Source organism: Arabidopsis lyrata (genome assembly GCF_000004255.2).
Source record: "Arabidopsis lyrata subsp. lyrata unplaced genomic scaffold ARALYscaffold_4, whole genome shotgun sequence".
Classification (NCBI taxonomy): Eukaryota; Viridiplantae; Streptophyta; class Magnoliopsida; order Brassicales; family Brassicaceae; genus Arabidopsis; species Arabidopsis lyrata.
In genome coordinates this window covers 20,572,677-20,596,808 of record NW_003302552.1, presented here as the reverse complement: position 1 = coordinate 20,596,808, position 24,132 = coordinate 20,572,677, and the positions used below count along the sequence as shown (strand labels likewise).

The window sequence follows — 24,132 nt, the reverse complement described above, 5'->3', positions numbered from 1 at the left end:
GTGTTTCGCCTCTGACGCACACAAACCAAATCCTTTCATTGGAGTTTCACTTCTTTTTTATTTTTCTAGCCGTTGGATTTCTTTCATATCTCATTGGTACATGTACATCCGACGGCTATTATCACAAGATATAGTATCATAAAATATATTCCTTATTCTAGTTAAAATGTTCAACTGTTAGTACGACGATGTCTATACCACACATATATAAAGTTAAAATTTAAGTTTTGGCTTCTACAAAAACATCTCTTGTTCAGTAAGAATGATACATGTATGCTTGTGTAAATTTATATAGTGTGTGTAAATTTATATTTTCTATAGTATATAGGACGTCGTTATTTGACTCAAAACAGAGGTATTATTATCTATATATGTTTGTGATTGTTTTGTTTGTTGAAGACAGTGTATCGCTTGTCCAAGATATTATATAGTCTGTGGGTGTGATAAGTATTGTATTGATTTCAAGATATTGTTACTTATATCCAACAGGTGTTAGAAAATCTAACAAGCATAGACACAATTAAGATATATAACACTACACATTATAATTCAAATGAGTTGGCCAATATAATACAAAAACAATTAGGAATAAATTGGTTGAACTTAGATCGAATGGATTCGCATGATAAAAGGAAAAGAGATAAAAATATAAAAGTAAGCCAAGTAAAATGGAGAAATTAGTCGTCAGGAAGTGCAACTGCCTCGTGCACCCGAGGGTCATGCCATTTCCATGTCCTTATATCATTACGTCCGATTTCGTACAATCTTATCTTCCTTTTTTGTGACCAAAGTGTACATTCTTATCTTCCTAATTAACGCTAATAATTATTATCTCTTTATGTCTTGTTAGTTATATCATAAGTTCGTAAATGGTTCTTAAAACTCTTATGAACATTTCTTTTTTTTTGAATAAAAAACTCTTATGAACATTTCACACACATATATATGTATTTAAATGTACACCAACCAGTAGCTGTGACATTTGTGGTTCTTAATTTTACACCTTGCATATATTTTTTTCTTTCACATTAATGTCATCCAATTAATTTAATTAACATGTATCTAAGATTCTCGTTGTTATATAAGGCTGTAATCATAGATTAGAAAAAGTTTTGGTAGTGGTCCACACAAATTGTATTTTTATGTTGAACTTTAGAGATTGCAAATGATAAGGTGGTTGAGTTTGTGTACATTACATGGGGACAAGTTTCTGAAATCCTATAGGTATTATTTAATTGAAGCCACCTGGATTTATGCGTACTACCTAAACTAAACACACATTGCCAAATATACTAATGACTACTTTTACTTTAATTCGACTATGTTGAAATAAAAAATACATTTCAATTGGAAATATTGTATGTGTCACCTTCATGATGTTATATAAACTCCAACTTTAATATTGATCGTTTTTACACTATGTGTACACATTTAGTCGTATGAATGCGAAAACGATTACAAATTACATGAAATATCGTACGTAGAGCCACAAAAAATTAATATCAATGATCAAACAATATGCTTAAAAATATAATGAAAAAATGTCTTAAGCCATTCCAAAACGAGGATTTTGTTATAGTTGGAGGGGTCCGTGGACTTCCTTTGGATTTATCAATATCATGTCTTCGGAGACAGCCTGACACATCTCTTTCATATCAATATAAATGAAATCTCATAATTATTGTAACTATAGTTTATGTATTGAATCTCAACAAGACATCAATCAATATTATTTGCCTTTATTAATAATATATAGAGGATCTTACGTTCTGCTACATATAAACTAGAAATACGAGTTGACGAAATGAAACAAAAGGACTAACTAAACATATATTAGTTGTCACTAAACTTGTAACTCTAAAATAAGTTTATTTTTCTTTATCATTTCCTTTCTCTCTCTCTTCTCCTTATCTCCTATAAAATCTTAACCTTATCACATTCCACTTACCATAAAAATTCACCAACTATCTCTCTTCTAATCACATAAACCCTAATTTTCTTGTTTCTACAAAACTATATATGGAAATTGAAGCTACTACTGTTCAGAAAAGAAGAAGCATACCAACAATAGCCATGCACAAGCAGTCAAGAACACTAACCAAATCTAAACCTAAGATCCGCATCATCCACATATTCGCACCGGAGATCATTAAGACCGACGTCTCTAACTTCAGGAAAATCGTCCAGAATCTCACCGGAAAACAAGATCATGACCACGACCTCCCTCACCAAAAGGGCCTAAAAAGAAACCCTAGATCTAGAGGAAGTCATGATCATGATGATCATCATCAAGTCCATCACATGAACAAGAGATTCTGCACAAACTCAGAAGTAGAAGACGAAGAAGAAGTAGGGATGGTGTCGATGACGTGGAACGGAAATGGCGGTGAGAGCTCCGGTGGGTTCTTCAACGGGTTAGGGGATTTCGGCGGCTTCATTCAGGAGCTAGATGAATTCCCTTATTTACCCTTCACCATTGACCCTGCTGTTGCTTCTTCCGCCCACTTACATGGCAACGTTTTCGCAGAACCTAACCATTATGCCTAAATCATCTTTTTTTTTTTTCATCGCCTAAATTATCTCATGGAAGCATTTTTTTAAAATTTATTTTCTTAAATAGGTGAATAAATTTTTGTTTTCTTCTTTTATATAGGAACTAGAAGCTAAATTTTGTTTTTTTTGATAATTAAAGGATTTGACTTTTTAAACAATATTCTTGTGGAATCGTGGGAGGTTCGGGTTTACGATTATTACGAATTTTATTTCTTAATCATTTTCTCTTCTATTTTTTGTATGTGATTACACTATAATCTAGAAGTAGATATGTATAAAAATATAAAGATTCTGAAAATCTATTAACAAAATAACATAGGGATTGGCTACAACGTAATTAACTAACAACATGCACGTTTAGAATATTCTTTCACTCCGAAAATCTTTTTTATTTTTTTTTCTCATTTTTGAAATGTTTTCTTCGCTTATCCGAATTGACTGAGAAATAGACGTATTGATTGATTGACTGAAACTTAACATAAGATAAGTACAAATGGGGCCATAATTAATTAAAGATAGCAAATATAATATATGAAAACTACAAATATGAGCCGACAAGTAACCACACAATTACAAACGTGTATATATGCATGTGTGTCACGGTGGTGATGCTGATGATGATGATGATGATGATGGAACCACACATGACACATCAAGAGATAACCCTCATAATATCTTTGATCAAGTTGGCATAATAAATCAACTAAGAAAATGTTAAATCTGAACTCTCTTTTACAAAGAAAGAGTTTATGAATATCAAAACAGAGAATCTGCAAGTACTTGGAAAAGTTGAGAAGATTGCCGAACGAACACAAGAGAAGGAAGAGGTTTTAATGTATGGTTAAAGTTATTAGCTTCAAACATTTACAGACACCAACTTGGTGGTTGGTTCTTGTATTAACGCAGAAAGAACATAGGAACAAGAACAATGGCTAGTAACATCTAACTATCGTATTCAAGAGTTTCTACAACGGTAGATGATGGTGTTTCAATCCTCGTTAGAACTTCAGGCACTCCTTCGGTATCTCTAACTATCTGCAAGAAAAACAAAACAACCAAAAGCGGATAAAACTCGGTTAGTGCAAGGATCTCAGCCTGTCTCACCATTCTTTTCAAATATTCGCTTCCGAGCATGGGCTTATAGAAAATATATTCAATAAACTTACAAGAATCTCTTCGTCTAGATAAGATATCATGAAGAATCTTTCAAAGGAACCACCTGAAGCAAATAACACTAGTTGGTTCAGTGTACATTTGAGCGGAAAATGTTTACTGTATAAATAATGAATAAAGTAGCTTACTTAGGGGAATTCTCAGACCACTGGCTAGAGTATCCTTGATAAGAGCAGGAAGCTGCTGCAACGTTGTGGCGGCTTGACTCAATGCACCTTTTAGCTGTTCAGGAACTGCTTCTTCAATGACTGTTGGGGATTCGAGCATACCTTCAACATATTCTTCTTTCAATCTCAGAGGTCCCTCGACAGTCAATTTTGATGACAGAATGATTTTGCTTTCTATCTGCACATTTTTGCCACTATGAGAAACCTCCTCTGTGATTCCATGTAAATACATAATCAAACTTTGAAAAGTGTTTCAGTGTGTTACCGAGTTCAAAAGTTTGATATTTGCCGTCGCCTTTGCGTTAGCATCCTTGATCAGTATCTCCATTCTTGATAAATTCGCCAATGTTGAAGGAAATCTCCTGAAACAATAGCATCAGATAGCAAAATATTCAAAAACTTAGAATAAAAATGGTGAGGTTTAAGATGAGAAAATGATAAGTAGGTAAGTACTGACTCGAATATAACTCGAGCAGCGAGTAAACCAGGACTTCCAGATCCAAACCACTCAAAATTCCATCTGCCTTCGAAACAAGGAGACCTGGAAAAAGCTATAGGAACCAGTGAAAAGACAATTCTCCTAACACCGAAGCAAAAACAATAACCAAAAGTGTAAAGAAGCACCTACGTGGTTGGTCTGGGAGTCGGGTTAAGCCGCTCTAGACTAGTAATTCTCTCATTCACATCGATCCTTTGCATATTAGTTGTTTTCCCTGTAACTAAAGCCTCAAAGCCTCCAGCATCCTTCAACTGTACAAAGTTTGGTTTCAGGGCAACAAAAACAGAGAGTTCAAAAGACAGAGCTGTTCCTACTTCCTATATTCAAGAAAGCCCAATTTAGCTGAAACATGGTCATTCATTTCTGGACTTGAGACAATTTTCCTCTTTTGTTATCTGCAATATCTTGATTACAGCTGACAAATACACAATTCACCTAAAATTTTCCCATTTGTCCTCAGCATAAGACAGAGATGATAACAGAGACCCAATTTCAAAATCAGAGTGAAATTGAAGATCTAAACAAATCATATTTCACATATCAACCAAGTAATTCAAAGTTAATAAAAGTGAGAGAAGTTTTACAGCGAGAACTAGCGATTCCTTAGCAGAAAGGCGCTCCATTTCTCTGGCGTAAACCGAAGGAGATCCTAAAACTGTTTCCTGCACCATTGCTCTTAAAACCCTTCTCCGGCACGAATTCCTCCAACCCTGCTTCACCACCGGAACATTGAGACAAACTTTCGACGGTGACGCTGAGGTTGAAAAGCCTAATCGAACCGCAGACGTACCAGGAATCGAACCATGTAACAACGCCATTGAAGAAGAAGGAGGTGAAAGAGACATAAAAATCCAAAAAAAACACGAAAGATTGAGAATTCAACAACCAAACCTCAGGAAAAAGAGTTAAGGTAGGAGTTTCTCTGGTTCGACCGGTTGGTTTCCGGTTCAAATTAAACACCTTTCCGGTTAACCGGGGTTTGGTTTGATTGTCCATAGAAGAAAGAAGAAAAGACTCATTGTCGTCGGTAAGTGCCAAAGTTGAAACCTTTTTCCTGAATTTTCTGCTCTCAGTTGTGAGATCTTTTCCCGCCATGGAAATCGACTCCGAGAAGATTCACGAACGGAAGCATTCCGATTACAATTCACTGGTACGAAACCTATTACTGTATCTACTTGTAGTGAAAGACAATGTAATCTTTTGTGGTGGTCACTGTTTCTACTTATAAGTGTAAGGGCTAGGGTTTGTAATCTGACTCTGAGCTTTTGGTTTCAATTGAAGCAGGATGAGAGATTCGAGATACAGAAGGAGATGTACAGAGGTCAGCAATACAGTCAGATTTACTTTGTTCGTCTTCATCTCATGAGAACACTTCTCTACTCTCTTGCCCCTACTTGGAAACCTCATTTGCCTGGTCAGTGCTTTTGTTTCTCTCCTTTTAATTTCATGTTTAACGCAACAAATTTAGGGATTTTTTTTTGGGATTTTTGCTATCTTTTGGATTACAGTTGAGAAAGATTGCTAGTATTAGTGTTTTCAGGTGTGTTTAAATGATAGATCTGAATGTGGATTTCATGTTTGCAGTTTGTAAGGTTTTGGGACTTGAAAAAGGAAAAGAATGCGTAATTGTAGGAACCTTGTTCAAACACATGAAGCTTAAACCATGTGTTCTCGATGAATATTCTAAAGAGGTTGGTTTTTATATAGCTTCCTTCTACTGGCTTTATTTTCGACCTATGTTTAGGTTGAAATTAATCTGAGAGTATATTAAACTTAATGCAGAGGTCAGTTACTCCGCTTGTTAAACCACATAACTTTATGCATCCTGATGATAATCTGATCCTCGAAGACGAGAGTGGGAGAGTTAAGCTTGCTGGTTCTGCACTTTCACCTGCTATATATGTGACAGGTATGCAAATGGATTGTTATGTTTTTACTGTGTATTATTTTTGCGTTTGTTGCAATGTAGCAAATGTTAGAGATTTTAATCAAGTTTACCTCTCTTAAGAAAATTAACGTTGAAGCCTCCGTGGATTGTAGGTGTTGTTGTTGCATTGCATGGGAAGGAAACTAATGCTGGTGAATTCTTTGTTGAGGATGTATTAGAAGCTGGTTTACCGCCTCAGATAGAGCGGCCTATCGATCTACGTAAGTCTAGCTATCTTCTCTTCCTTTTGCTAACCTCATGGCTCAATCATATCTATAAGCAATCTCTCATGATACATATTGCTCTGCAGAGGATGATAAATACGTTGTGTTATTGTCGGGACTTTGCATTGGAAGCAAATCGGCTATTCCCTTGCAATTTCAGCTTCTTGTTGACCATATAACTGGGCATCTCGGAGATGAGGAGGTTCAAATCTCTTAACTTTCAGGTTCTTCAACATTTTTCTTTCCTTAATTTATAATTTATGGTTTGAACAGGAACAAGGCCTTGCAGCACAGATAGTTCATGTAGTAATTGCTGGAAACTCTGTTGAATTTCCCCGCAAACTCATTAATGGCCAGGTACCTATAACTTTTGTTACTGATATTTTCTCAGATACAGTTCCAATAATTATCTGCCCAGTTATGTCTTGTGATCTTTATTGGTTGATATTTGCAGAACTTGGCCTCGAAAGATCAATCAACACTGTATGAGCCCATCAAAGAGCTTGATATCATGTTAAACCAGGTCAGTTAACTAGATCCACCTGTGTGTTATCGATTCTATTGAGATGAAAATTCAAATTCTTGTTTTTTTCGTGGATTGTTTTTAGATAGCTGCAGGAGTTTCAGTAGATATCATGCCAGGCACGAATGATCCAGCTAACTTCGCATTGCCTCAGCAGGTTTGCAAATACATTAAAAACATTCAAAACCCTGCATTTTGTATAGATAAATCTGATTCATAGGCCCTTCTCTTTTGTTCAGCCTCTGAATAGATGTCTTTTCCCTGGATCTTCACCTTATAACACCTTCAGATCATGTACAAATCCTCACTCATTTGATCTCGATAATATAAGGTATGGTTATCATTAATAATGGATACAATCTCGGTGATTTTACAACAATAAAGTTTGGGTTTATCTGACTGAAAATCTCATTTGGGGACATTTTGCAGATTTCTGGGAACTTCTGGTCAGAACATCGATGACCTTGACAAGTACTCAGAGGCTAAAAGCAAGCTTGATTTTGTGGAAAGAACGCTGAGGTGGAGACATCTTGCCCCCACTGCACCTAATACACTTGGTAAGAATTTTCCTTCCCCTGCAAATTTACTGTTTTTGAACTAAGCCCGTATGAAAAAGATTATTTGAGTCTTTTAGTTTGATTCACTTGCGTACAGGTTGTTATCCTTTCACCGATAGAGACCCTTTCTTAATTGAAACTTGCCCTCATGTCTACTTCGTGGGAAATCAAGAGAAATATGACAACCGTTTGTTAAAGGGTATAACCTCCTCACACAGAGATTATAAATAACATAATAGTTTCTCTTTGTTGAACACTGCTTGAAGTTTTGTTTTGGGAAATATGAATGCTGCAGGGTCAGAAGGGCAACTTGTTCGGTTGATCTGCATTCCTAAGTTCTGTGAGACCGGTATTGCTGTTGCGGTGAGTTGAAAATATTGAGCAGAATTTGACTTTATTTTGTCTCATAGATTGCAGATTCTGAATATCAAAATCACGATGTTTATTTGCAGGTGAACCTAAGAAATCTGGACTGTCATACTCTAAGCTTTAGCACTCAGATAAACCAATCATAACATTGAGTTGCTACTTTGGTAGATTACTTCCTTGTCTTGAAGATGTAATGTTGAGCTTTTTCACTAACACTTTCCCATGTTCTAACCAAGTGTTATTTCTTTTGTTAAAAATCCTTGTTCTTTAGTGGAACTTCTAAATCTTTGGATGTATTGTTATTCTTTTGTCCTAATTTTCTTTTGTGCTTTTTAACTAAATATCGCGACACGAGTTCTTAGGTGTCACATAAAGGACAAAAAGGGCCGACCAGATAGTGTCGTGGTCGTTGGTAAGAAGAACGTGAAAAGACTGCAAAAATAATCTTAAAAAAAGTAACAAGTGCACAGAATCTCATGCAAATGTCTCTCTCTTCTCAACGGCTATATCCATCCACACTTATTACATTATAAAATTAAATGTAATAATGTAACGCATTATATTCTCCATTATTCCCCAACGGTCCATTTTCCCGCATTTCTTCAACCTTTCCTTTATATCCCAAACAGTTTCTTCGTCTACACTTTAATCCTCTCTTTCTCTCAACTTATCTCTCACTACTTCTCTCTCTTACATTACTGAGATGGATCTTGTTGTTGTCATAGAGACTAGTATCCCGACCAAAATCACTCACGTGAACAAGAAATCCTCCGACGAATTGCTCCGTAAGTTCGCCGATCCCGACGACGTCGACGAGTCAAAGTCAACGAAACGCCGGAAGAAATCAGCTAAGAATTCTTCTCGAGAGAACGGCGTTGACATCGAAAGTAACAGTATTAGTTTGGTGGAGAGGAAACGGCTCTTGCTTGCTCCGGCGAGTAAACGGCGATCTCTGTTTCTCCGGCAGCTTGCTTCTGGAAAATCACATCTCAGGAACAAGTCTCTCGTCAGAACTATCGGCAAGGTATAATTTAATCCAATTTTCTATAATTAAAATTGGTAAACTTTTTTATTTAACCATTTTAATTAATCCTCTACTCTGCTCTAATTGGTCAGACATGGCGTAAAACAATGGAAGGAGCTTCAAGAGTTTTCATCGAGAAGCATTATAACAGACACAGGCGTCTCATCAACGACGTCGTTTAAGTTTCTTCAACTTTTTTATTTTTTATTTATTTTTGTGTCTCACTATTTTACATTCGTTTGTATTATCCTCACGTTTAGTATTTTACATCTTTCTCGTCATATTTAAGTCAAATCACTTCATGGTAATTTTTTTTGTTAACAAATTTATCATGGTTGTTGGAGCCTGTGTTTTTTATTTGTAAAGATTCTACCCAAATTCAAGTTTTTATGGTTGTATTTTATAATGGCAGAAACAAATAAACTCTAACCAATAATCAACACACACTATCTCTAGAAGCGTCGAAAAAATCAGTGATGTTGTTTAACACATTTTCTTATTCGTCCATATAACTCTAATAATTTATATATCAACACACATAATCGCAAGATGAGTTAGTCATAGCGAATATAATCATCTTTATAAAATAAAGGAATAGTCTTCTTCTATCGGCAAGAAAAGCAACGAAATCCTTTGCTCTTTGACCAACATAGAAATATTGAAAGAAAGATAGAAATCAGATATATGAAATCCCTCATAACATTAATGTTTCATCAAAACAAAGCATTAAGAAAAGAAAGCATAAAAGAACGCTCATCACCAATACACAAACTTAAAAGCATTTCCTGTGAACAATCGACGGTCCATTTTCATCATAATCAGCTTTAGTTATCCACATCTGCATATATATACATCACAACTTTACATTAATTACAACACCCCAAAAAAATTTACTAACGTTAATCAACTTGAAAAACAATTATTATTATCTTATATATTTACCTGTGCAAAGCTGCTTAGAGAAGCCAAAATGGAGCCTCCCACCCAAACACTATATTTCCTCTCCGGGGGAGCCACAATTTTAATCTTCATACTAGGCGGTGCAAGCGCATTGATCTCTTTGTTCATCCTATCTGCGATCCCAGGGAACGTGGTCGTGCCACCACTCAACACAATGTTTCCATACAAATCCTTCCTTATATCAACATCACACTTCATGATCGAATTGTACGTCGTCTCATGAATACCACAAGTTTCCATTCCAATCAAAGACGGCTGGAAAAGAACCTCCGGGCACCTGAATCTCTCAGTTCCTATCGTGATCACTTGACCATCGGGAAGCTCGTATTCTTTATCGATTGCCGAGCTCGTTGTAGCCTTCAACATTTCTTGCTCGTAGTCGACAGCTATGTAACAAAGCTTCTCTTTGATGTCTCGGACTATCTCACGCTCGGCGGATGTGGTGTATGTGTAGCCACGTTCCATCATGATTTTCGTGAGATACTCGGTTAGGTCACGGCCTGCTAGATCTAGACGCAAGATCGCATGTGGGAGTGCATAACCTTCGTAGATTGGAACAGTGTGGCTCACACCATCTCCTGAATCCAACACAATACCTAACCACGCAGACATTGAACAGATTAAGGACCATTGTTTCAAACATAACAAAAAAAATCACATTATTTCAAGGTTTTTATAAAAATCACATTTATAAAGAAAAACAACAACATTTAAAGATTTTGCATGTGAATGTATTTTGAATTGTGAGATTTTACATACCTGTGGTACGACCACTGGAATATAGAGAGAGAACGGCCTGAATACCAATATACATACTAGGAAAAGCAAAAGTCTCAAACATGATCTGAGTCATCTTTTCACGATTGGCCTTTGGGTTAAGAGGAGCTTCAGTGAGAAGAATAGGGTGTTCTTCAGGATCCAAACGCAGCTCATTGTAAAAAGTATGGTGCCAAATCTTCTCCATGTCATCCCAATTGCTAACAACACCGTGCTCGATTGGGTATTTAAGTGTAAGAATACCTCTCCTGGCTTGAGCTTCGTCTCCCACATAGGAATCCTTCTCATTCATTCCAACCATCACTCCCCTGTGTCGTGGACGACCCACAACGCTTGGAAACGTAGCTCTTGGTGCATCGTCTCCAGCGAATCCCGCCTTCAAAATGTTTTACCTATCATTAGATCTCCTATCTTGTTTTCACAATATATATACATTCATTGGTTGTTTACTTTTACATTTAGTATACATTTTTCTAAATCATTAATTATTGCCCAAACCGGAAGTATTCTAAGGAAAAAACATTTTGGTAATTGTAAATGAAAACGGCAAATAGAAAAAGTTTATTTGTTGGCGTTTTCAGTACTTTGCAAAATATTTTATATTTTAAAATTATGAAAAAATTTAAATGTAAACGCAATGCAAATGCCTAAATAGTATTTGAAACAAACGAAGCAATATAGATTTTTGATCAAAAAAAAAAAAAGCATTACAGATTAATAAAGAGTGTTTTTAGTTTCTTCTTACCTTGACCATTCCAGTTCCATTGTCACACACGATAGGCACGAATTCGTCCTCTAGATCCGCCATTATCTAGAGTATACATATCATGCATGTTTCAAAAATTTGTTTTTCAAAATTAATATCTTTACTAAGAAGTTACGTTCTAGCACAGAATTAATTAGCCGAAACTTCAAAAACCAACACTAAATAACAAACACTATCGGGAAAAAGCAGAGATCGTATACAGCGATCATGTTAATTCTTAGTTTTAAGGTCACGAGACACCATTATATTTATATATATCAAGTATTTTTTGCTATGATTATTTCAAGTATTACATCAAAAAATCTACAAATTAAAATTAATCAGTTATCCATAAATCAGTCATACAAATTAATAAATGAGCTCGAAGTCCAGTACAAGAGGACAAAAAATGAATGAGAGAAACTTAAAAATTAAACCAAGATCTAAAAAGGGGAGTGAAGGAAGAGGTTAAACTGTATCAACTCGTGGATGGAGTTAGATCAAAAGAACCCTATAGTTATTAAAATGACAAACATTGCTGCAGTGACAACAAAAACAAATCATATGAGAAACAATCGTTCTCTTACGTTCAAATATTATGTTCTTCTTCTTCCTTGTCTCGTCTCGGCAACAAGAATGCTTTTGACAAAAAATCCTATCGCTTTGTTTCGTTTATAAAGAGCATGGAAAAAAGAGACATGGGCCCCACACTAGTAGGAGTCATTGTTTGCCCTTCCAAAGTGAATCCTCAATTTTGCATTTAAATTTTTTGCCTTTCAAATAAGTGCAAATCTTTCCTAATTTTTGATTTTTTTTCTTTATTTATCTATTATAAATTGAAATTGAAATCTAACAAAATTGAAATCAGAATGAATGTGCCAACTCAGCGCTACTACTTGCATGTTTTGGCAAGCTTGACCTATACTATATATGTCAGAAAATGTATATCATTGTATCTTTATAAAAACTAGATAAATAATAATAAAAGTTATCATTTTAACCCAAAACAATTTATACTAGATGAATAAGACATACTTTTTTGAATATTAATGAATAATAATGCGACATGTATAACTAATAAACCATCAAAACCATGTATAATGTAATAATTTAATTAGTTTCTAACTTCCAAATAATTTAATTTAGCAAGGTTTAAATTTAAATAATTATTAATTTTATATATATATATATATATATTTCTTGATTTATGACTTCAAATTTAGTTAAAGTTAGTTAATTGGTGACTCATCATATTTAACAGTTCTAATTACAAAGTAAATTATACCTCAGAGCTACAATAACTATTATGATTGAATCAAACCAATATAAGACATTTTATATTTAATAAAACATATGTTAAGCTATTAAGAATTAAAAATGGTACTATATATTACCATCTAATGTGGAGGAGATTGTTTAGAATTAAGAGATCTTTTTCTTTCTACAGTATTTCATCTTTTAATTTTCCAAACTCTTTACAGTTGATATTTTTAAAATTTGTGTTTGACATTAAGCTGTAAAATGTTTTCCTCATTTACATACAAGTTTACGCAATCATTTATAACAACTGGTTAAAAAAACTAAGAGAGTAATCTTTTATTTTATTTTTATGATTTAAAATAATTCATATCCTATTCCTTTTAGATATATTCAGTTCAAAAATAATAAAAGATGATGTCTTTGATACTACTAAAAAAGAGATGTACCACAAAAGAACATGGGACAAGGATTTGATTTAATATTAATTTTTGTATATTATTTTTAAAAATACTTAATTATAATATTTATTGTTGGTGATTTTTTACTTGTTAGTTGTTATACGACATCCAGGTAGAGGAGCTTTGTCGGAAATTCACTAGGCAAGTCGAAGAAATATCCAATCTACCGGAAAAGCCAGTATTCAACAAAACATTTAAGATACCCTTAGAGACACTATCATTAACGCATAGACAATTTTTTTAAGGTAACGAAAATATATTTCTTTCAGAAAGTTTGGGTTTATTCAGATTTTTAGAGGGGTCCAGAATAATTTTCTCTCTTTAAGGTTCGTTTTTAGTTCGTTTAAGAATTAAGATAAGTCTAACAATAATCAACACATGGACATGTTCTTCTTTTTCAGCGGGAAACAAAAAAAAAACGAAATCCTTTGACATTTTGACCAAAACAAAGAACTAGATATATCATATATGGAATCCCACATATTATAACAATTTATTTCACCAAAACACAACCTTAAAGAAGAAAGCACAAAGAACGCTAATATAAGCATTTCTTGTGAACAATCGCCGCTCCAGTTTCTTCATACTCAGCCTTAGTTATCCACTTCTGCAATATAAACATCACAACTACATTAGAAAACCTCCAAAAAAACTCATAGTAAACTTTAAAATTATATTTTATATATCTTACTTGTTCAAAGGAACTTAGAGAAGCCAAAATGGAGCCTCCAATCCAAGCACTATACTTTCTCCCCGGAGGAATCACAACTTTAATCTTCATATTAGCTGGTGCAAGCGCACTGATCTCTTTGCACATCCTCTGCGCGATCCCAGGGAACATCGTTGTGCCACCACTCATGACAATGTTTCCATACAAATCTTTCCTTATATCAACATCACACTTCATAATCGACTTGTAAGTCATCTCATGAATACCAGAAGATTCCATCCCGACCAAAGACGGCTGGAAAAGAACCTCAGGGCACCTGATCCTCTCGGCACCTAGTGTGATCACTTGACCATCGGGAAGCTCGTAGGTTTTGTATGTTGTAGCGTTCTCCAGTTCTTGCTCGTAGTCGAGAGCTACATAACATAATTTCTCTTTGATGTCTCGGACGATCTCCCGCTCCGCTGATGTGGTATATGTGTAGCCACGTTCCATCATAATATTCATGAGGTAGTCGGTTAGGTCACGGCCTGCTAAGTCTAGACGCATAATCGCATGTGGGAGTGTGTAACCATGGTAGATTGGAACTATGTGGCTCACACCATCTCCTGAATCTAACACAATACCTAATTACCCAAAACAAGTATTAATATAGTAAGTCATGGATTGTTTCCAGTGTAATTTATGCATTTGCATTTCTTTGTTAACAATTCATCAAAAAATAAATCACATTTAAGAATATAAATGTGATTACCTGTACGATATTTTGCGGTTGATTATTTGCATTTGATGTTCTAATAACATTTTTAGCTTCTCTTAACTATATTTTGAATTCTGATACTTGAATTGAAGTTACTTACCTGAGGTACGACCACTAGCATAGAGAGCGAGAACGGCCTGAACGGCCACGTACGTAGCAGGAGTATTGAAGGTCTCAAACATGATCTGAGCCATCTTCTCACGATTGGCCTTAGGGTTTAGAGGAGAGTCAGTGAGAAGCACAGGGTGTTCTTGAGGAGCCACACGTAGCTCGTTGTGGAAAGTATGATGCCAAATCTTCTCCATGTCATCCCAATTGTTAACGATACCATGCTCCATTGGGTATTTAAGTGTAAGAATACCTCTCTTGGCTTGAGCTTCGTCTCCCACATAAAATTCTTTCTGATCCATTCCAAGCATCACCCTCTTGTGTCTTGGACGACCCATGATGCTTGGAAACATAGCCTTTGGTGCATCATCTCCAGCTAATCCCGCCTTCAAAATAATTCCCTAATTATTAGATATCCTCTATTGTTGTAGTCTCAATTGTGTATTTATTTGCCTTTACGATGAAGTAATTTCAAGAAAATATTATTTTCTTACTTATAAATGTAAACGGCAAAGGCCAAAGTTTATACGTGTGTGCATTCTTACTTTGCAAAGATTTTTGTGAATAAAACTGAAAATATCTATATTTTCAAAATAATGATTCGTATGCATAAACATGTGTTTGAAACAATGGAAGCCTTAACGGATAAATAAAGAGTGTTTTCATTTTCTCCTTACCTTGATCATTCCAGTTCCGTTGTCACACACGATAGGCTCCGACATTATCTACAGTAGACATATCATGTTTCAACAAAAAGTTTTTAAAATATCATCGCTAAGAAGTTCTAACACAACAATAACATAGTAGAACTGTAAAACCAAATTTAAATCAACACGTGGGAAATAAGCATAGGCACGGCCGTATACAAAGATTATGCTGATTCCTAGCAATTAACACCTTATTGAATCTTAATTATATATTAAGCTCATGAGAGATCATTAGGTATAACATCGGAAATCAATATATAGAAGCGGAAGGGACCATCAAATCCGAGAGTAATGATCATTCTCTTACTTAAGATTGTGTCTTTCTCAGTTTTCGTTGTTGTTCTTCGTCTCGGCAACAAGATTGCTTTGGAGTTTTGACAAAAAATCCTACCGCCTTGTATCCTTTATAAAGGGCATGGAAAGACAGACGTGGGTTCCATATTATCATGTGTTCTTATTTATTTTCCTACAAAAGAGAATCCTCAATTAGATTTTTAGACTTCTAAATAAATTCAAATCTTTCCTAATTTTTTACTTTTTTTTTTCTTTCTTCATTTTAGATTATAAAAAAAATTAGCTTTAATTAATTAAAGAGTAAAGGTTACTCATTTAGCCAAAAAAAAAGACTTATTCAAGAGGAATAAGACATACATTTGAATATTAATGTATAATTATGCGACACATATAACCTTGAAATCATCAAAACCATTTGTATTTTAATGACTTTGATTTATATATCTATTAATTAATGATATGATTTAAATTATTTTCTAATTTTATATATAAAATATTATGTGAAAGAGTTAATTAAATTTATTAACTAATGATTTAAAATTTAATTTATATATAGTCAATAACTAAAGATTTTAGAGTTTTAATTACAACTAAAGATTTATGTAAATTCTAACTTAAACTTACAATAAGTATTATGCTTGTACCAAACCAATATATATATATATATATATATATATAAAAGACATTTTGTATTAATAAAAATATATGATAAAACATTTAGAATTGAAATACTACAAAATTACCACATATATTTTAAAAAATTTCTTTTGTACATTAAGTTTTTCTTTTAAAATCTTTTTTAGATTAAGTTATACAAATCTTTCTCTATAAAATTCACAGACAATGTTTATCAGTCCTAAAAGATTACGAATCTAAGCTCAAATAGTGTATGAAACGCTTGAGAATTAAATGTTTTAGTTAGCTCAGTTTTCTTAAACTTATTAATTTTTTACCGGTGTGATTTTCTTGTAATTTTTAAAAAGTGGTATTGGCGTTATACATTTCAACGGAAAGACGACTAGTTTTGTAATTTTAAAGGAAGTCTTGAATAATGTCCATGATGGTTTTTTTTCCAAAAAATAAGCTAATATACATATATATATATATATATATATATGTTTTTCAGATAAGAATTAAGATAACATTAACATTTATCAACACACATAGTCACAACTCACAAGAGTAGTTACGTTAAGTCATTGGAAATGTTCTTTTTTCTAAGAAAGAAATACAAAAATATATGTTCTTCTTTTATCAGCAATACAAACAACAACATGATTCCAACACCAACATAATTAAGTTATGAAAACAAAATAATCAGATTTATAAAATCCCCAAAATAACAATTTATTTAACCAAAACAAGACCCTAAATCAAGAAGAAAGCACAAAGAGCACTCATCACCAGGACGAATCTCGAAATATATGCTAACAAACTTAGAAGCATTTACTGTGAACAATCGCCGCTCCATGTTCTTCATATTCATCCTTAGTTATCCACATCTACAATATAGACATCACAAATTTTACATTATAACAACCCCAAAAAATTACACTAATTAACTTAAAACCCATATTTAATATCATCTTATTTACCTGATGAAAGGTGCTTAGAGAAGCCAAAACGGAGCCTCCATTCCAAACACTACACTTACTCTCCAGAGGAACATCAATTTTAACTTTCATACTTGACGGTACAAGTGCAGTGATCTCTTTGGTCATCCTTTCTTTAATCCCATGGAACATCGTTGAGCCACCAGTCATCAAAATGTTACCAAACAGATCCCTCCTCGTATCAACTGGACACTTCAAGATCGAATTGCGAGTAGCCTCGTGAATACCACAAGATTCCTTTCCTAGCAAAGACGGCTGGAAAAGAACCTCAGGGCACATGATCAATCTCTCGGCTTCTAGCGTGATCACTTGACCATCGGGAAGCTCGTAGGTTTTATCGATTGCCCAGCCCTTTGTTGCCTTCTCCATTTCTTGCTCGTAGTCGAGAGCTATGTAACAAAGCTTCTCTTTGATGTCTCGGACTATCTCACGCTCGGCGGATGAGGTGTATGTGTAGCCACGTTCGGCCATGATTTCTATGAGGTAGTCAGTTAGGTCACGGCCTCCTAGGTCCAGACGCAGTATACCGTGTGGGAGTGCGTAACCTTCGTATACTGGAACTGTGTGGCTCACTCTGTCTCCTAAATCCAACACAACACCTAAACACGCATAAACTTAACAGAGTAAGGCATGGATTGTTTCACACGTACGCAATTTATGCACTTGCGTGTAGTGACCAAAAAGTCCAACAGCAAATATTCAAGCTTATTTAGTATAAACTAATAAAATATTAATTTCTCTTAATTAATTTATGATATTTTGGATTTTGGTTGCTTACCTGTGGTACGACCACTGGAATAGAGATAAAGAACAGATTGAATGGACACGTACATGGCAGGAACATCAAAGCTCTCAAACATGATCTGAGTCATTTTCTCACGATTGGCTTTAGGGTTAAAAGGAGCTTCAGTGAGAAGCACAGGGTGTTCTTTAGGATCCACACGTAGCTCGTTGTAGAAAGTATGGTACCAAATCTTCTCCATGTCATCCCAATTTTTAACGATACCATGCTCCATTGGGTATGTAAGAATATCTCTCTTGGCTTGAGCTTCGTTTCCCACATAAGAATCGTTCGGGTTCATTCCATCTTTTGGACGACCCACGACGCATGGAAACACAACATTTGGTGCTTCGTCTCCTGCAAATCCCGCCTTCAAAATGTTTCACCAGTTAATTGGCACTTAACAAAACATTTTACGAGAAATTAATACTTCAGAGTATATGTCAAAATGTTGTTTATTTTAATATAAACGCAATGCAAACGCATAAATTGTGTTTAATAAAACAATCGAAGCCTTATAACGATTAAAAAAAAAAAAGTGTTTATTTTTTTCGTACCTGGACCATTCCATGTCCCTTGTCACACACGATAGGCTTCATATCCTCTGATGCCGAAATAATCTAAAGTAAACATATATAATGTTTCAAAAAAAAATCAATCGTAAAAAAGTTCAAACGCAGCATTAATTAACAGCAGAACTGCATGTAAGAACCAAAATCAAATCACAAACACTACTTGGGCAAGAAGAAAAAGGTTCAATTTGTATCTTAAACTTGTTTCTTTGGGCTTGTAATCCATTATTGATTGAAAACTTTTTATCCACTTTTAGTTTAACAAGAAAAAAAAAAATTAGCAAGAGGTAAATCAACTTGGAGAGAGATCAAAGAGGAACAATCGTTCTGATGATCTTACTTTCAAATTAAGATGGTGCCTCTCTCTGTCTTCTTCTTCTTCTTCTTCTTCTTCCTTCTCTCGTCTCGCCAACAAGGATGTGTTTCAGGATCCTAGTACGGCCTTGTTTCTCTTATAAAGGGCATGGAAAGAGAGGTATGTGTCCTACACACTAAGTAGGACTCTCTTCTTCTTTTTACTTTTTAGTCTTCCATATAATGCAATTCTTTCCTAATCTTTGATTTCTCTTTTTCTTTTCTGATTGATAAAAAATAAAACAATCTAGCTAAATTGAAATGAGAATGAATGTGCCAACTCAGCTTAGAAAGACTAACATAAAAACTAAATTAGCTTCAGTTTATTGAAAAATTGAAAGTTACTCATTTAACCCAACAAAAATTATACTAGATGAATAAGACATATCTTGTTTTGATATCCCTTAATTAATTATCTTCAAATTTCATATATATATATATATACACACAATACATTATGTGAAAGATTTAATTAAAATGATTTATTGATTAATGATATCTGAGATTTTACTAATTTTAATTTAGTTTTTTAAAAATAAAAGATACTAGTTGTTATAAAATAAAATAAACTAAAAGCACGTATTTGGAGGGAGGGTGACTCAAATTGAATGTTTCTCATTAGAACTAAAATCATAACATTCTAATTAGCCGATTAAATCAATTAATTCATAACCTTTCTAGCCTATTAAAAATCAATCTAATTTCCAAGTGGTTTCACTCAGTTTGCGGTGATATTAACATTTTCGTGAGGCAGAGAAAATAAACAAAAGTAAATATAGAGGAAAAGTAATTATTTTTTAACCGGCGGTGAATATTAAAATGCCCTTTTACGGGTCAGATCGACTGAGTCAAGCCCGAGTCACGTTACCCACATCGGCTTTGGTTTCTTCCTTTGCCAAACGGCGAAAGACGCAATCTTTAATCCTCCGATCTCACAGAGATGAACGCCGCCATTAGAGCAGCGATTCTCCGACCACAAAGCTATTCTTCTCAGCTCAAAGTCGCGTTATTTCATTCTACTCCTGTCTTAGAACGCAAACGTCGCACTTCCTGGGAATCGGTCAGTACTTTCCGTAAATTTTGAGTATTTTTTTTGTTGATTCGTCAGCTAAATTTTCGTGCTTTGGCAATTCATTGGAGTCGTAGATGTTGTTCCTTAAGCGGATTTATCGAAATAAATTGAAATGGATCGATGACCATGTTTTTGGCATCTCCGTTGAGCTTTCGTAGACAAAATGTTGGGACTTGAGAGGTTTTCTTGTCTAAATTGTGACCCTTTTACTAGTTTTAGAGAGTTAGAGTTTGAACATGTCTTCTGATTTTGGGTTTCATTTATCTGCAGAAATCAAATGTTCATAAGAAGAGATTCAGAAGAATGAGGGAAAAGCAAGAGTTATTGCGTAATGTCAATGCTTTTGCTGCAAACATGTTTACGGTATTTACTTCATCTATGCTTATCACTTTTGTTGTTGGCTTCAGCTGTTGTTTTGTTTCTCTCCACTTTCGACATTTTGCTAATATGGTTTTTATGAAAACACAATACTTTTTGTGCTCTTAAGTAACATTTTAGCTAGTTGATGCTGAAAATGTTATGGTTCAAAAGTGGAAGGATCTGGGGTTACCGAAAGGGAAATGCAAGTGTTACGTCTCTGTTTTAGTTTCTTGTGCATGACTTAGTGTGTCTTATTGCTCTCTCTATTAAGGTTCATTCGTTTATGCCAATTTTTTTATTTTCATTTGTATAACTCTCAAAGATGCGGTTGAATTTTTTGATTCCAGAGCTGGCATGATGAGTTTGATGACGATGGTCCCTCCTCCCGGAAGCAAACCTCGTGGTTCAAAAAACAGTACTCCAAGGAACCCAAAGGAAACCAGAATAACAAACACGGTCCCTACAGTTGGGGTAAAAGTAAGTGAATGTCTTAGCTCTGTTTCTCTTTAACAACTACACTATGTAGTAAATCTTTTGGCATGTAATTTATTCACTGCTTCTACAATCAAAGATTTTGTGTCCTCTTTAGATTTTTGGCCATTACTGCTAATGCTATAGGATTTGTGTTATTAGTGGGCTTCAATCTAGTTTTGTTTGAGCAACTCCCTGATTTTCCTTAAACTCAGACTCATCCCCTGAAAGAAAGGCCTTGTGCTTCCAGTACTAGCTTACATAATTATCGAAATTCCTGGCTCATTGTGGACTCAGTTCTTTGACTTGTGTCATGTTCCTAAATTAAGATTTCATAATCATTAAGTGCTTGTTCGTTGAAATTGTATTATTGTCATTTTGTATAATCTACAGGTGCAATTTTGTTTGGCTACATACTCGTATCAATCCATTTGTACTGTTGTGTAGGGAATTTCGATTTTTGCGAAGTTGATGAGGACTTTGACGTCGACTATGTATTCCGAACTGCTTTTGGTGGATCCCGAGGTTTCTCTTTTTCATTCACCCATGAAGAGGATGAACCTCGATGGCGGCATCACTCTTCAAGGTTTTCCAACAACTCTAAGAGGTCTTGGAGATCAAAATATCGGTTAGATGAAGATGATGAAGAAGAAGACTATACTTCAGACTCCAGCGACTCTGAGTCTGAGCCAAACCAAGTTTCTCATAGACAAGCACTTGGCCTGAGTCCTTCAGGTCCCTTAAACCTTAAAGATGTCAAACATGCGTGAGTAGTTCACTTCATGTCAACACACAAAACCTAACATATACATTTCATCTTCTTCTCACCACTTTACATCAAACTCTCTTTTATTTGTATATCAGGTATCGAACTTGTGCTTTAAAATGGCATCCAGATCGTCATCAAGGCTCCACCAAGGTAACAAATAAGATCTCCTCCTCTCTGTTTAATCTCCATGTAAGTTTTTTTTCGATTACTCGTGTTATTGAATATGTGATTATATGAAAACAGGAGGCGGCTGAAGCAAAGTTCAAGCTCTGTAGTGTGGCTTATCAATCTTTATGCGAAAAGCTATCGGTGAACTAAGATAAAGAGTTAGATAGATCTTGATTACTTAGAGATACCTCATTACAATAATTTCCAAATTGTTTCATTTTAAAGCTTAGCACAAAGCAAAACAGTAGAGGATCCAAGCAAAATTGCCTTTGTTCTGTCATTTTTTATTTCTTTGAAAACTACTACTGATGTGTATTGATATCTCTCATCCCTTTGAACCAGTTAAATAATTTTCAGAGTGAATCACACAACATTACAAATATGAATCAAAACATGACAGAAACAAACCCAATTACTAATGGCCCAACCAGGAAGGCCCAACTACGTCGGCCCAACACGTGAAGAGACGAAGCTAGGCTCTTTTTTTTTTTTGTAATAATCTCGTTCATTTATGATCAAGTAAAAACTATTGTGTAAATATTCCATTCTCTGTTTTTTTTTTTTTTTTTTTTTTTTTTTTTTTTTTTTTTTTTAACAAAAAAGAAAATCTTCTATTATTCTTTTCTCCTCTCTTCTCTAACTTTTTTTTTATTTCTTATGAGTCAAGCTCGAGTCACATTGGCTTAAGACGCAATGCTGTGTACTCTCCTACAGCGATGAACACTACAGCAATAAAAGCAGCGATTTGCAGACCGCAAAGCTATTGTTCTCTCCTGAAAACTGCGTTTTTCCATTCTACTCCTGTCTTAGAACGCAAACGTCGTTCCTCGTCTTCTTCAGACGGTCTCTTCTCTACATGTGTGGGTTTACCTAGATAATTTTATTATGCTCAATTTACCAATCTCTAGATTTTGAAGACAGATGATTGAAAATTTTCTATAGAGTTTGCATAGGTGTGAATACTACTTGCTCTGATTTTTAGGGTTTTGAATATTTGGCAGAAATCAAATGCTCAGAAGAAGAAGAGAAGCAAGAAATTTTTGAGGGAACATCAAGAAGCAGTGCGTCGTGCTGTTGAACAACTTAAACAAGAAAGAGAAGAGGTACATAAGTGAGATTATGATGCAAATACATGTTTAAGCCCTATCTTTATCTCTTTTTTTGGCTGGCCTCTAACTGTTTGTTTCTTGCATTACCTCATTGCGTTTTGAGGACGTGTCTTTTAATTAAAGTTTGAAACTTGTTGAGGTTAAAGCACAAAACCCTTTATGTGCTCTCTTTATTTCTGTTGCTCATGGATCATGAAACTTAGTGTATCTCATTGCTCTTGGTGAAATTAACATTAGGCCGCTAAAAAAGCTAAAGAAGCTAAAGAAGAAGAGAATAGCAAACACGGCCCCTACAGGTCGGAAAAAAAAAGTAAGTGTTGAAAATGTCTAGTTAAGGTGCAATTTTGTTTGGATGCATATATACTTTTATTAAAAAAAATCATGAGTTCCATTTTACAGGGCATTCCAGTTACTGCGATAACGACTTTGAATTTATATTCCAAAATCTATTTAAAGAATCTCGAGATTCCTATTATTCGACCCATAGAGAGAAGGAACATAATTGGTGGTATCACTCTTCATGGTCTTCTAATTACTCTAGCAACTCTTGGAGATCGAAATATAAATTCTATGAAGGAGGAGAAGAAAAAGATGAGAAAGAAGAAGAAGAAGAAGAAGATGGCTATGGTTCAAGAAGATCCAGAGGCTCAGTGTCTGACTCAATTGAATACCAAGCCTCTCATAGACAAACACTTGGTCTGAGTCCTTGGGGTCCCTTAAAACTCGAAGATGTCAAAAAAGCGTGAGTTACTTTTACTTCCAAGTTCAAACACGCAAATAGAGGCTAACAGATACATTCTCATGACCAAACTTGTTGTTTGTTTTCAGATATCGAACTTGTGCATTAAAATGGCATCCAGATCGTCACGAGGACTCTACCAAGGTAGACCAATAAAAAGATCTTCTTCAATCTCCCTTTAAGTGTGTTTTTCTCTTGTGTTAATCCTTGAATATATAAACTGACAGGAGGCAGCTGAAGAAAAGTTCAAGCTCTGCACTGTGGCTTATCAATCTTTAATCGAGAAGCTAGCAGTCAAATAATTTTTTTTTGTAAGAGTTAGATAGGTTTTGATTACTTAGATTTCTTATAACTAATAATTTCCTAAAGAAA

General features: G+C 34.6%; 9 protein-coding genes across 10 annotated transcripts; 5 read left to right on the top strand and 4 right to left on the bottom strand.

Annotated features, from left to right (window-relative positions):
- Window positions 1–1,627: 1,627 nt before the first annotated feature.
- Window positions 1,628–2,572, top strand: LOC9316037 (VQ motif-containing protein 17). The gene has a single exon (XM_002881777.2). It carries the CDS (start codon window positions 2,020–2,022, stop codon window positions 2,545–2,547), a length of 528 nt encoding a protein of 175 aa, XP_002881823.1. The 5' UTR covers window positions 1,628–2,019; the 3' UTR covers window positions 2,548–2,572.
- Window positions 2,573–3,311: 739 nt separating this feature from the next.
- LOC9317889 (probable plastid-lipid-associated protein 13, chloroplastic) lies at window positions 3,312–5,433 on the bottom strand. Its single transcript, XM_021028869.1, has 7 exons — window positions 4,977–5,433; window positions 4,522–4,643; window positions 4,351–4,434; window positions 4,159–4,255; window positions 3,855–4,071; window positions 3,720–3,772; window positions 3,312–3,588 (listed from the first exon to the last, which is right to left on the bottom strand). Exons 1-7 carry the CDS (start codon window positions 5,235–5,237, stop codon window positions 3,496–3,498), a joined length of 927 nt encoding a protein of 308 aa, XP_020884528.1. The 5' UTR covers window positions 5,238–5,433; the 3' UTR covers window positions 3,312–3,495.
- Window positions 5,251–8,294, top strand: LOC9317888 (DNA polymerase delta small subunit). 2 transcript variants are annotated; one of them, XM_021028868.1, is made up of 14 exons: window positions 5,251–5,542; window positions 5,677–5,806; window positions 5,977–6,083; window positions 6,175–6,301; window positions 6,433–6,540; window positions 6,630–6,745; window positions 6,817–6,900; window positions 6,998–7,066; window positions 7,152–7,223; window positions 7,306–7,397; window positions 7,496–7,623; window positions 7,721–7,822; window positions 7,919–7,986; window positions 8,076–8,294. In XM_021028868.1, the coding sequence occupies exons 1-14, from the start codon at window positions 5,486–5,488 to the stop codon at window positions 8,136–8,138; spliced, it is 1,323 nt and encodes a 440-aa protein (XP_020884527.1). In that variant the 5' UTR covers window positions 5,251–5,485; the 3' UTR covers window positions 8,139–8,294. The 2 variants fall into 2 exon arrangements, with proteins under 2 accessions (XP_020884527.1, XP_002881822.1); XM_002881776.2 differs by having other exon boundaries at window positions 5,385–5,542; window positions 5,674–5,806.
- A 177-nt stretch (window positions 8,295–8,471) lies between these two features.
- On the top strand, window positions 8,472–9,334 carry LOC9316036. Its single transcript, XM_021028870.1, has 2 exons — window positions 8,472–9,016; window positions 9,109–9,334. The coding sequence occupies exons 1-2, from the start codon at window positions 8,696–8,698 to the stop codon at window positions 9,196–9,198; spliced, it is 411 nt and encodes a 136-aa protein (XP_020884529.1). The 5' UTR covers window positions 8,472–8,695; the 3' UTR covers window positions 9,199–9,334.
- A 431-nt stretch (window positions 9,335–9,765) lies between these two features.
- LOC9316035 (putative actin-5) lies at window positions 9,766–12,163 on the bottom strand. The gene is made up of 5 exons (XM_002879922.2): window positions 12,086–12,163; window positions 11,499–11,564; window positions 10,736–11,129; window positions 9,959–10,572; window positions 9,766–9,854 (listed from the first exon to the last, which is right to left on the bottom strand). The coding sequence occupies exons 2-5, from the start codon at window positions 11,559–11,561 to the stop codon at window positions 9,789–9,791; spliced, it is 1,137 nt and encodes a 378-aa protein (XP_002879968.1). The 5' UTR covers window positions 11,562–11,564; window positions 12,086–12,163; the 3' UTR covers window positions 9,766–9,788.
- Window positions 12,164–13,527: 1,364 nt separating this feature from the next.
- Window positions 13,528–15,891, bottom strand: LOC9316034 (actin-42). The gene is made up of 5 exons (XM_002879921.2): window positions 15,766–15,891; window positions 15,429–15,476; window positions 14,744–15,137; window positions 13,908–14,509; window positions 13,528–13,823 (listed from the first exon to the last, which is right to left on the bottom strand). Exons 2-5 carry the CDS (start codon window positions 15,471–15,473, stop codon window positions 13,755–13,757), a joined length of 1,110 nt encoding a protein of 369 aa, XP_002879967.1. The 5' UTR covers window positions 15,474–15,476; window positions 15,766–15,891; the 3' UTR covers window positions 13,528–13,754.
- A 1,089-nt stretch (window positions 15,892–16,980) lies between these two features.
- Window positions 16,981–19,275, bottom strand: LOC9317887 (putative actin-9). The gene is made up of 5 exons (XM_002879920.2): window positions 19,059–19,275; window positions 18,704–18,766; window positions 18,144–18,516; window positions 17,348–17,964; window positions 16,981–17,254 (listed from the first exon to the last, which is right to left on the bottom strand). The coding sequence occupies exons 2-5, from the start codon at window positions 18,743–18,745 to the stop codon at window positions 17,189–17,191; spliced, it is 1,098 nt and encodes a 365-aa protein (XP_002879966.1). The 5' UTR covers window positions 18,746–18,766; window positions 19,059–19,275; the 3' UTR covers window positions 16,981–17,188.
- A 544-nt stretch (window positions 19,276–19,819) lies between these two features.
- Window positions 19,820–22,275, top strand: LOC9317886. The gene is made up of 6 exons (XM_021028975.1): window positions 19,820–20,132; window positions 20,415–20,507; window positions 20,852–20,981; window positions 21,423–21,741; window positions 21,840–21,894; window positions 21,988–22,275. The coding sequence occupies exons 1-6, from the start codon at window positions 20,013–20,015 to the stop codon at window positions 22,060–22,062; spliced, it is 792 nt and encodes a 263-aa protein (XP_020884634.1). The 5' UTR covers window positions 19,820–20,012; the 3' UTR covers window positions 22,063–22,275.
- A 287-nt stretch (window positions 22,276–22,562) lies between these two features.
- Window positions 22,563–24,128, top strand: LOC110229234. Its single transcript, XM_021028974.1, has 6 exons — window positions 22,563–22,772; window positions 22,914–23,015; window positions 23,259–23,331; window positions 23,421–23,763; window positions 23,850–23,904; window positions 23,988–24,128. Exons 1-6 carry the CDS (start codon window positions 22,629–22,631, stop codon window positions 24,060–24,062), a joined length of 792 nt encoding a protein of 263 aa, XP_020884633.1. The 5' UTR covers window positions 22,563–22,628; the 3' UTR covers window positions 24,063–24,128.
- The last annotated feature ends 4 nt before the right edge of the window (window positions 24,129–24,132 follow it).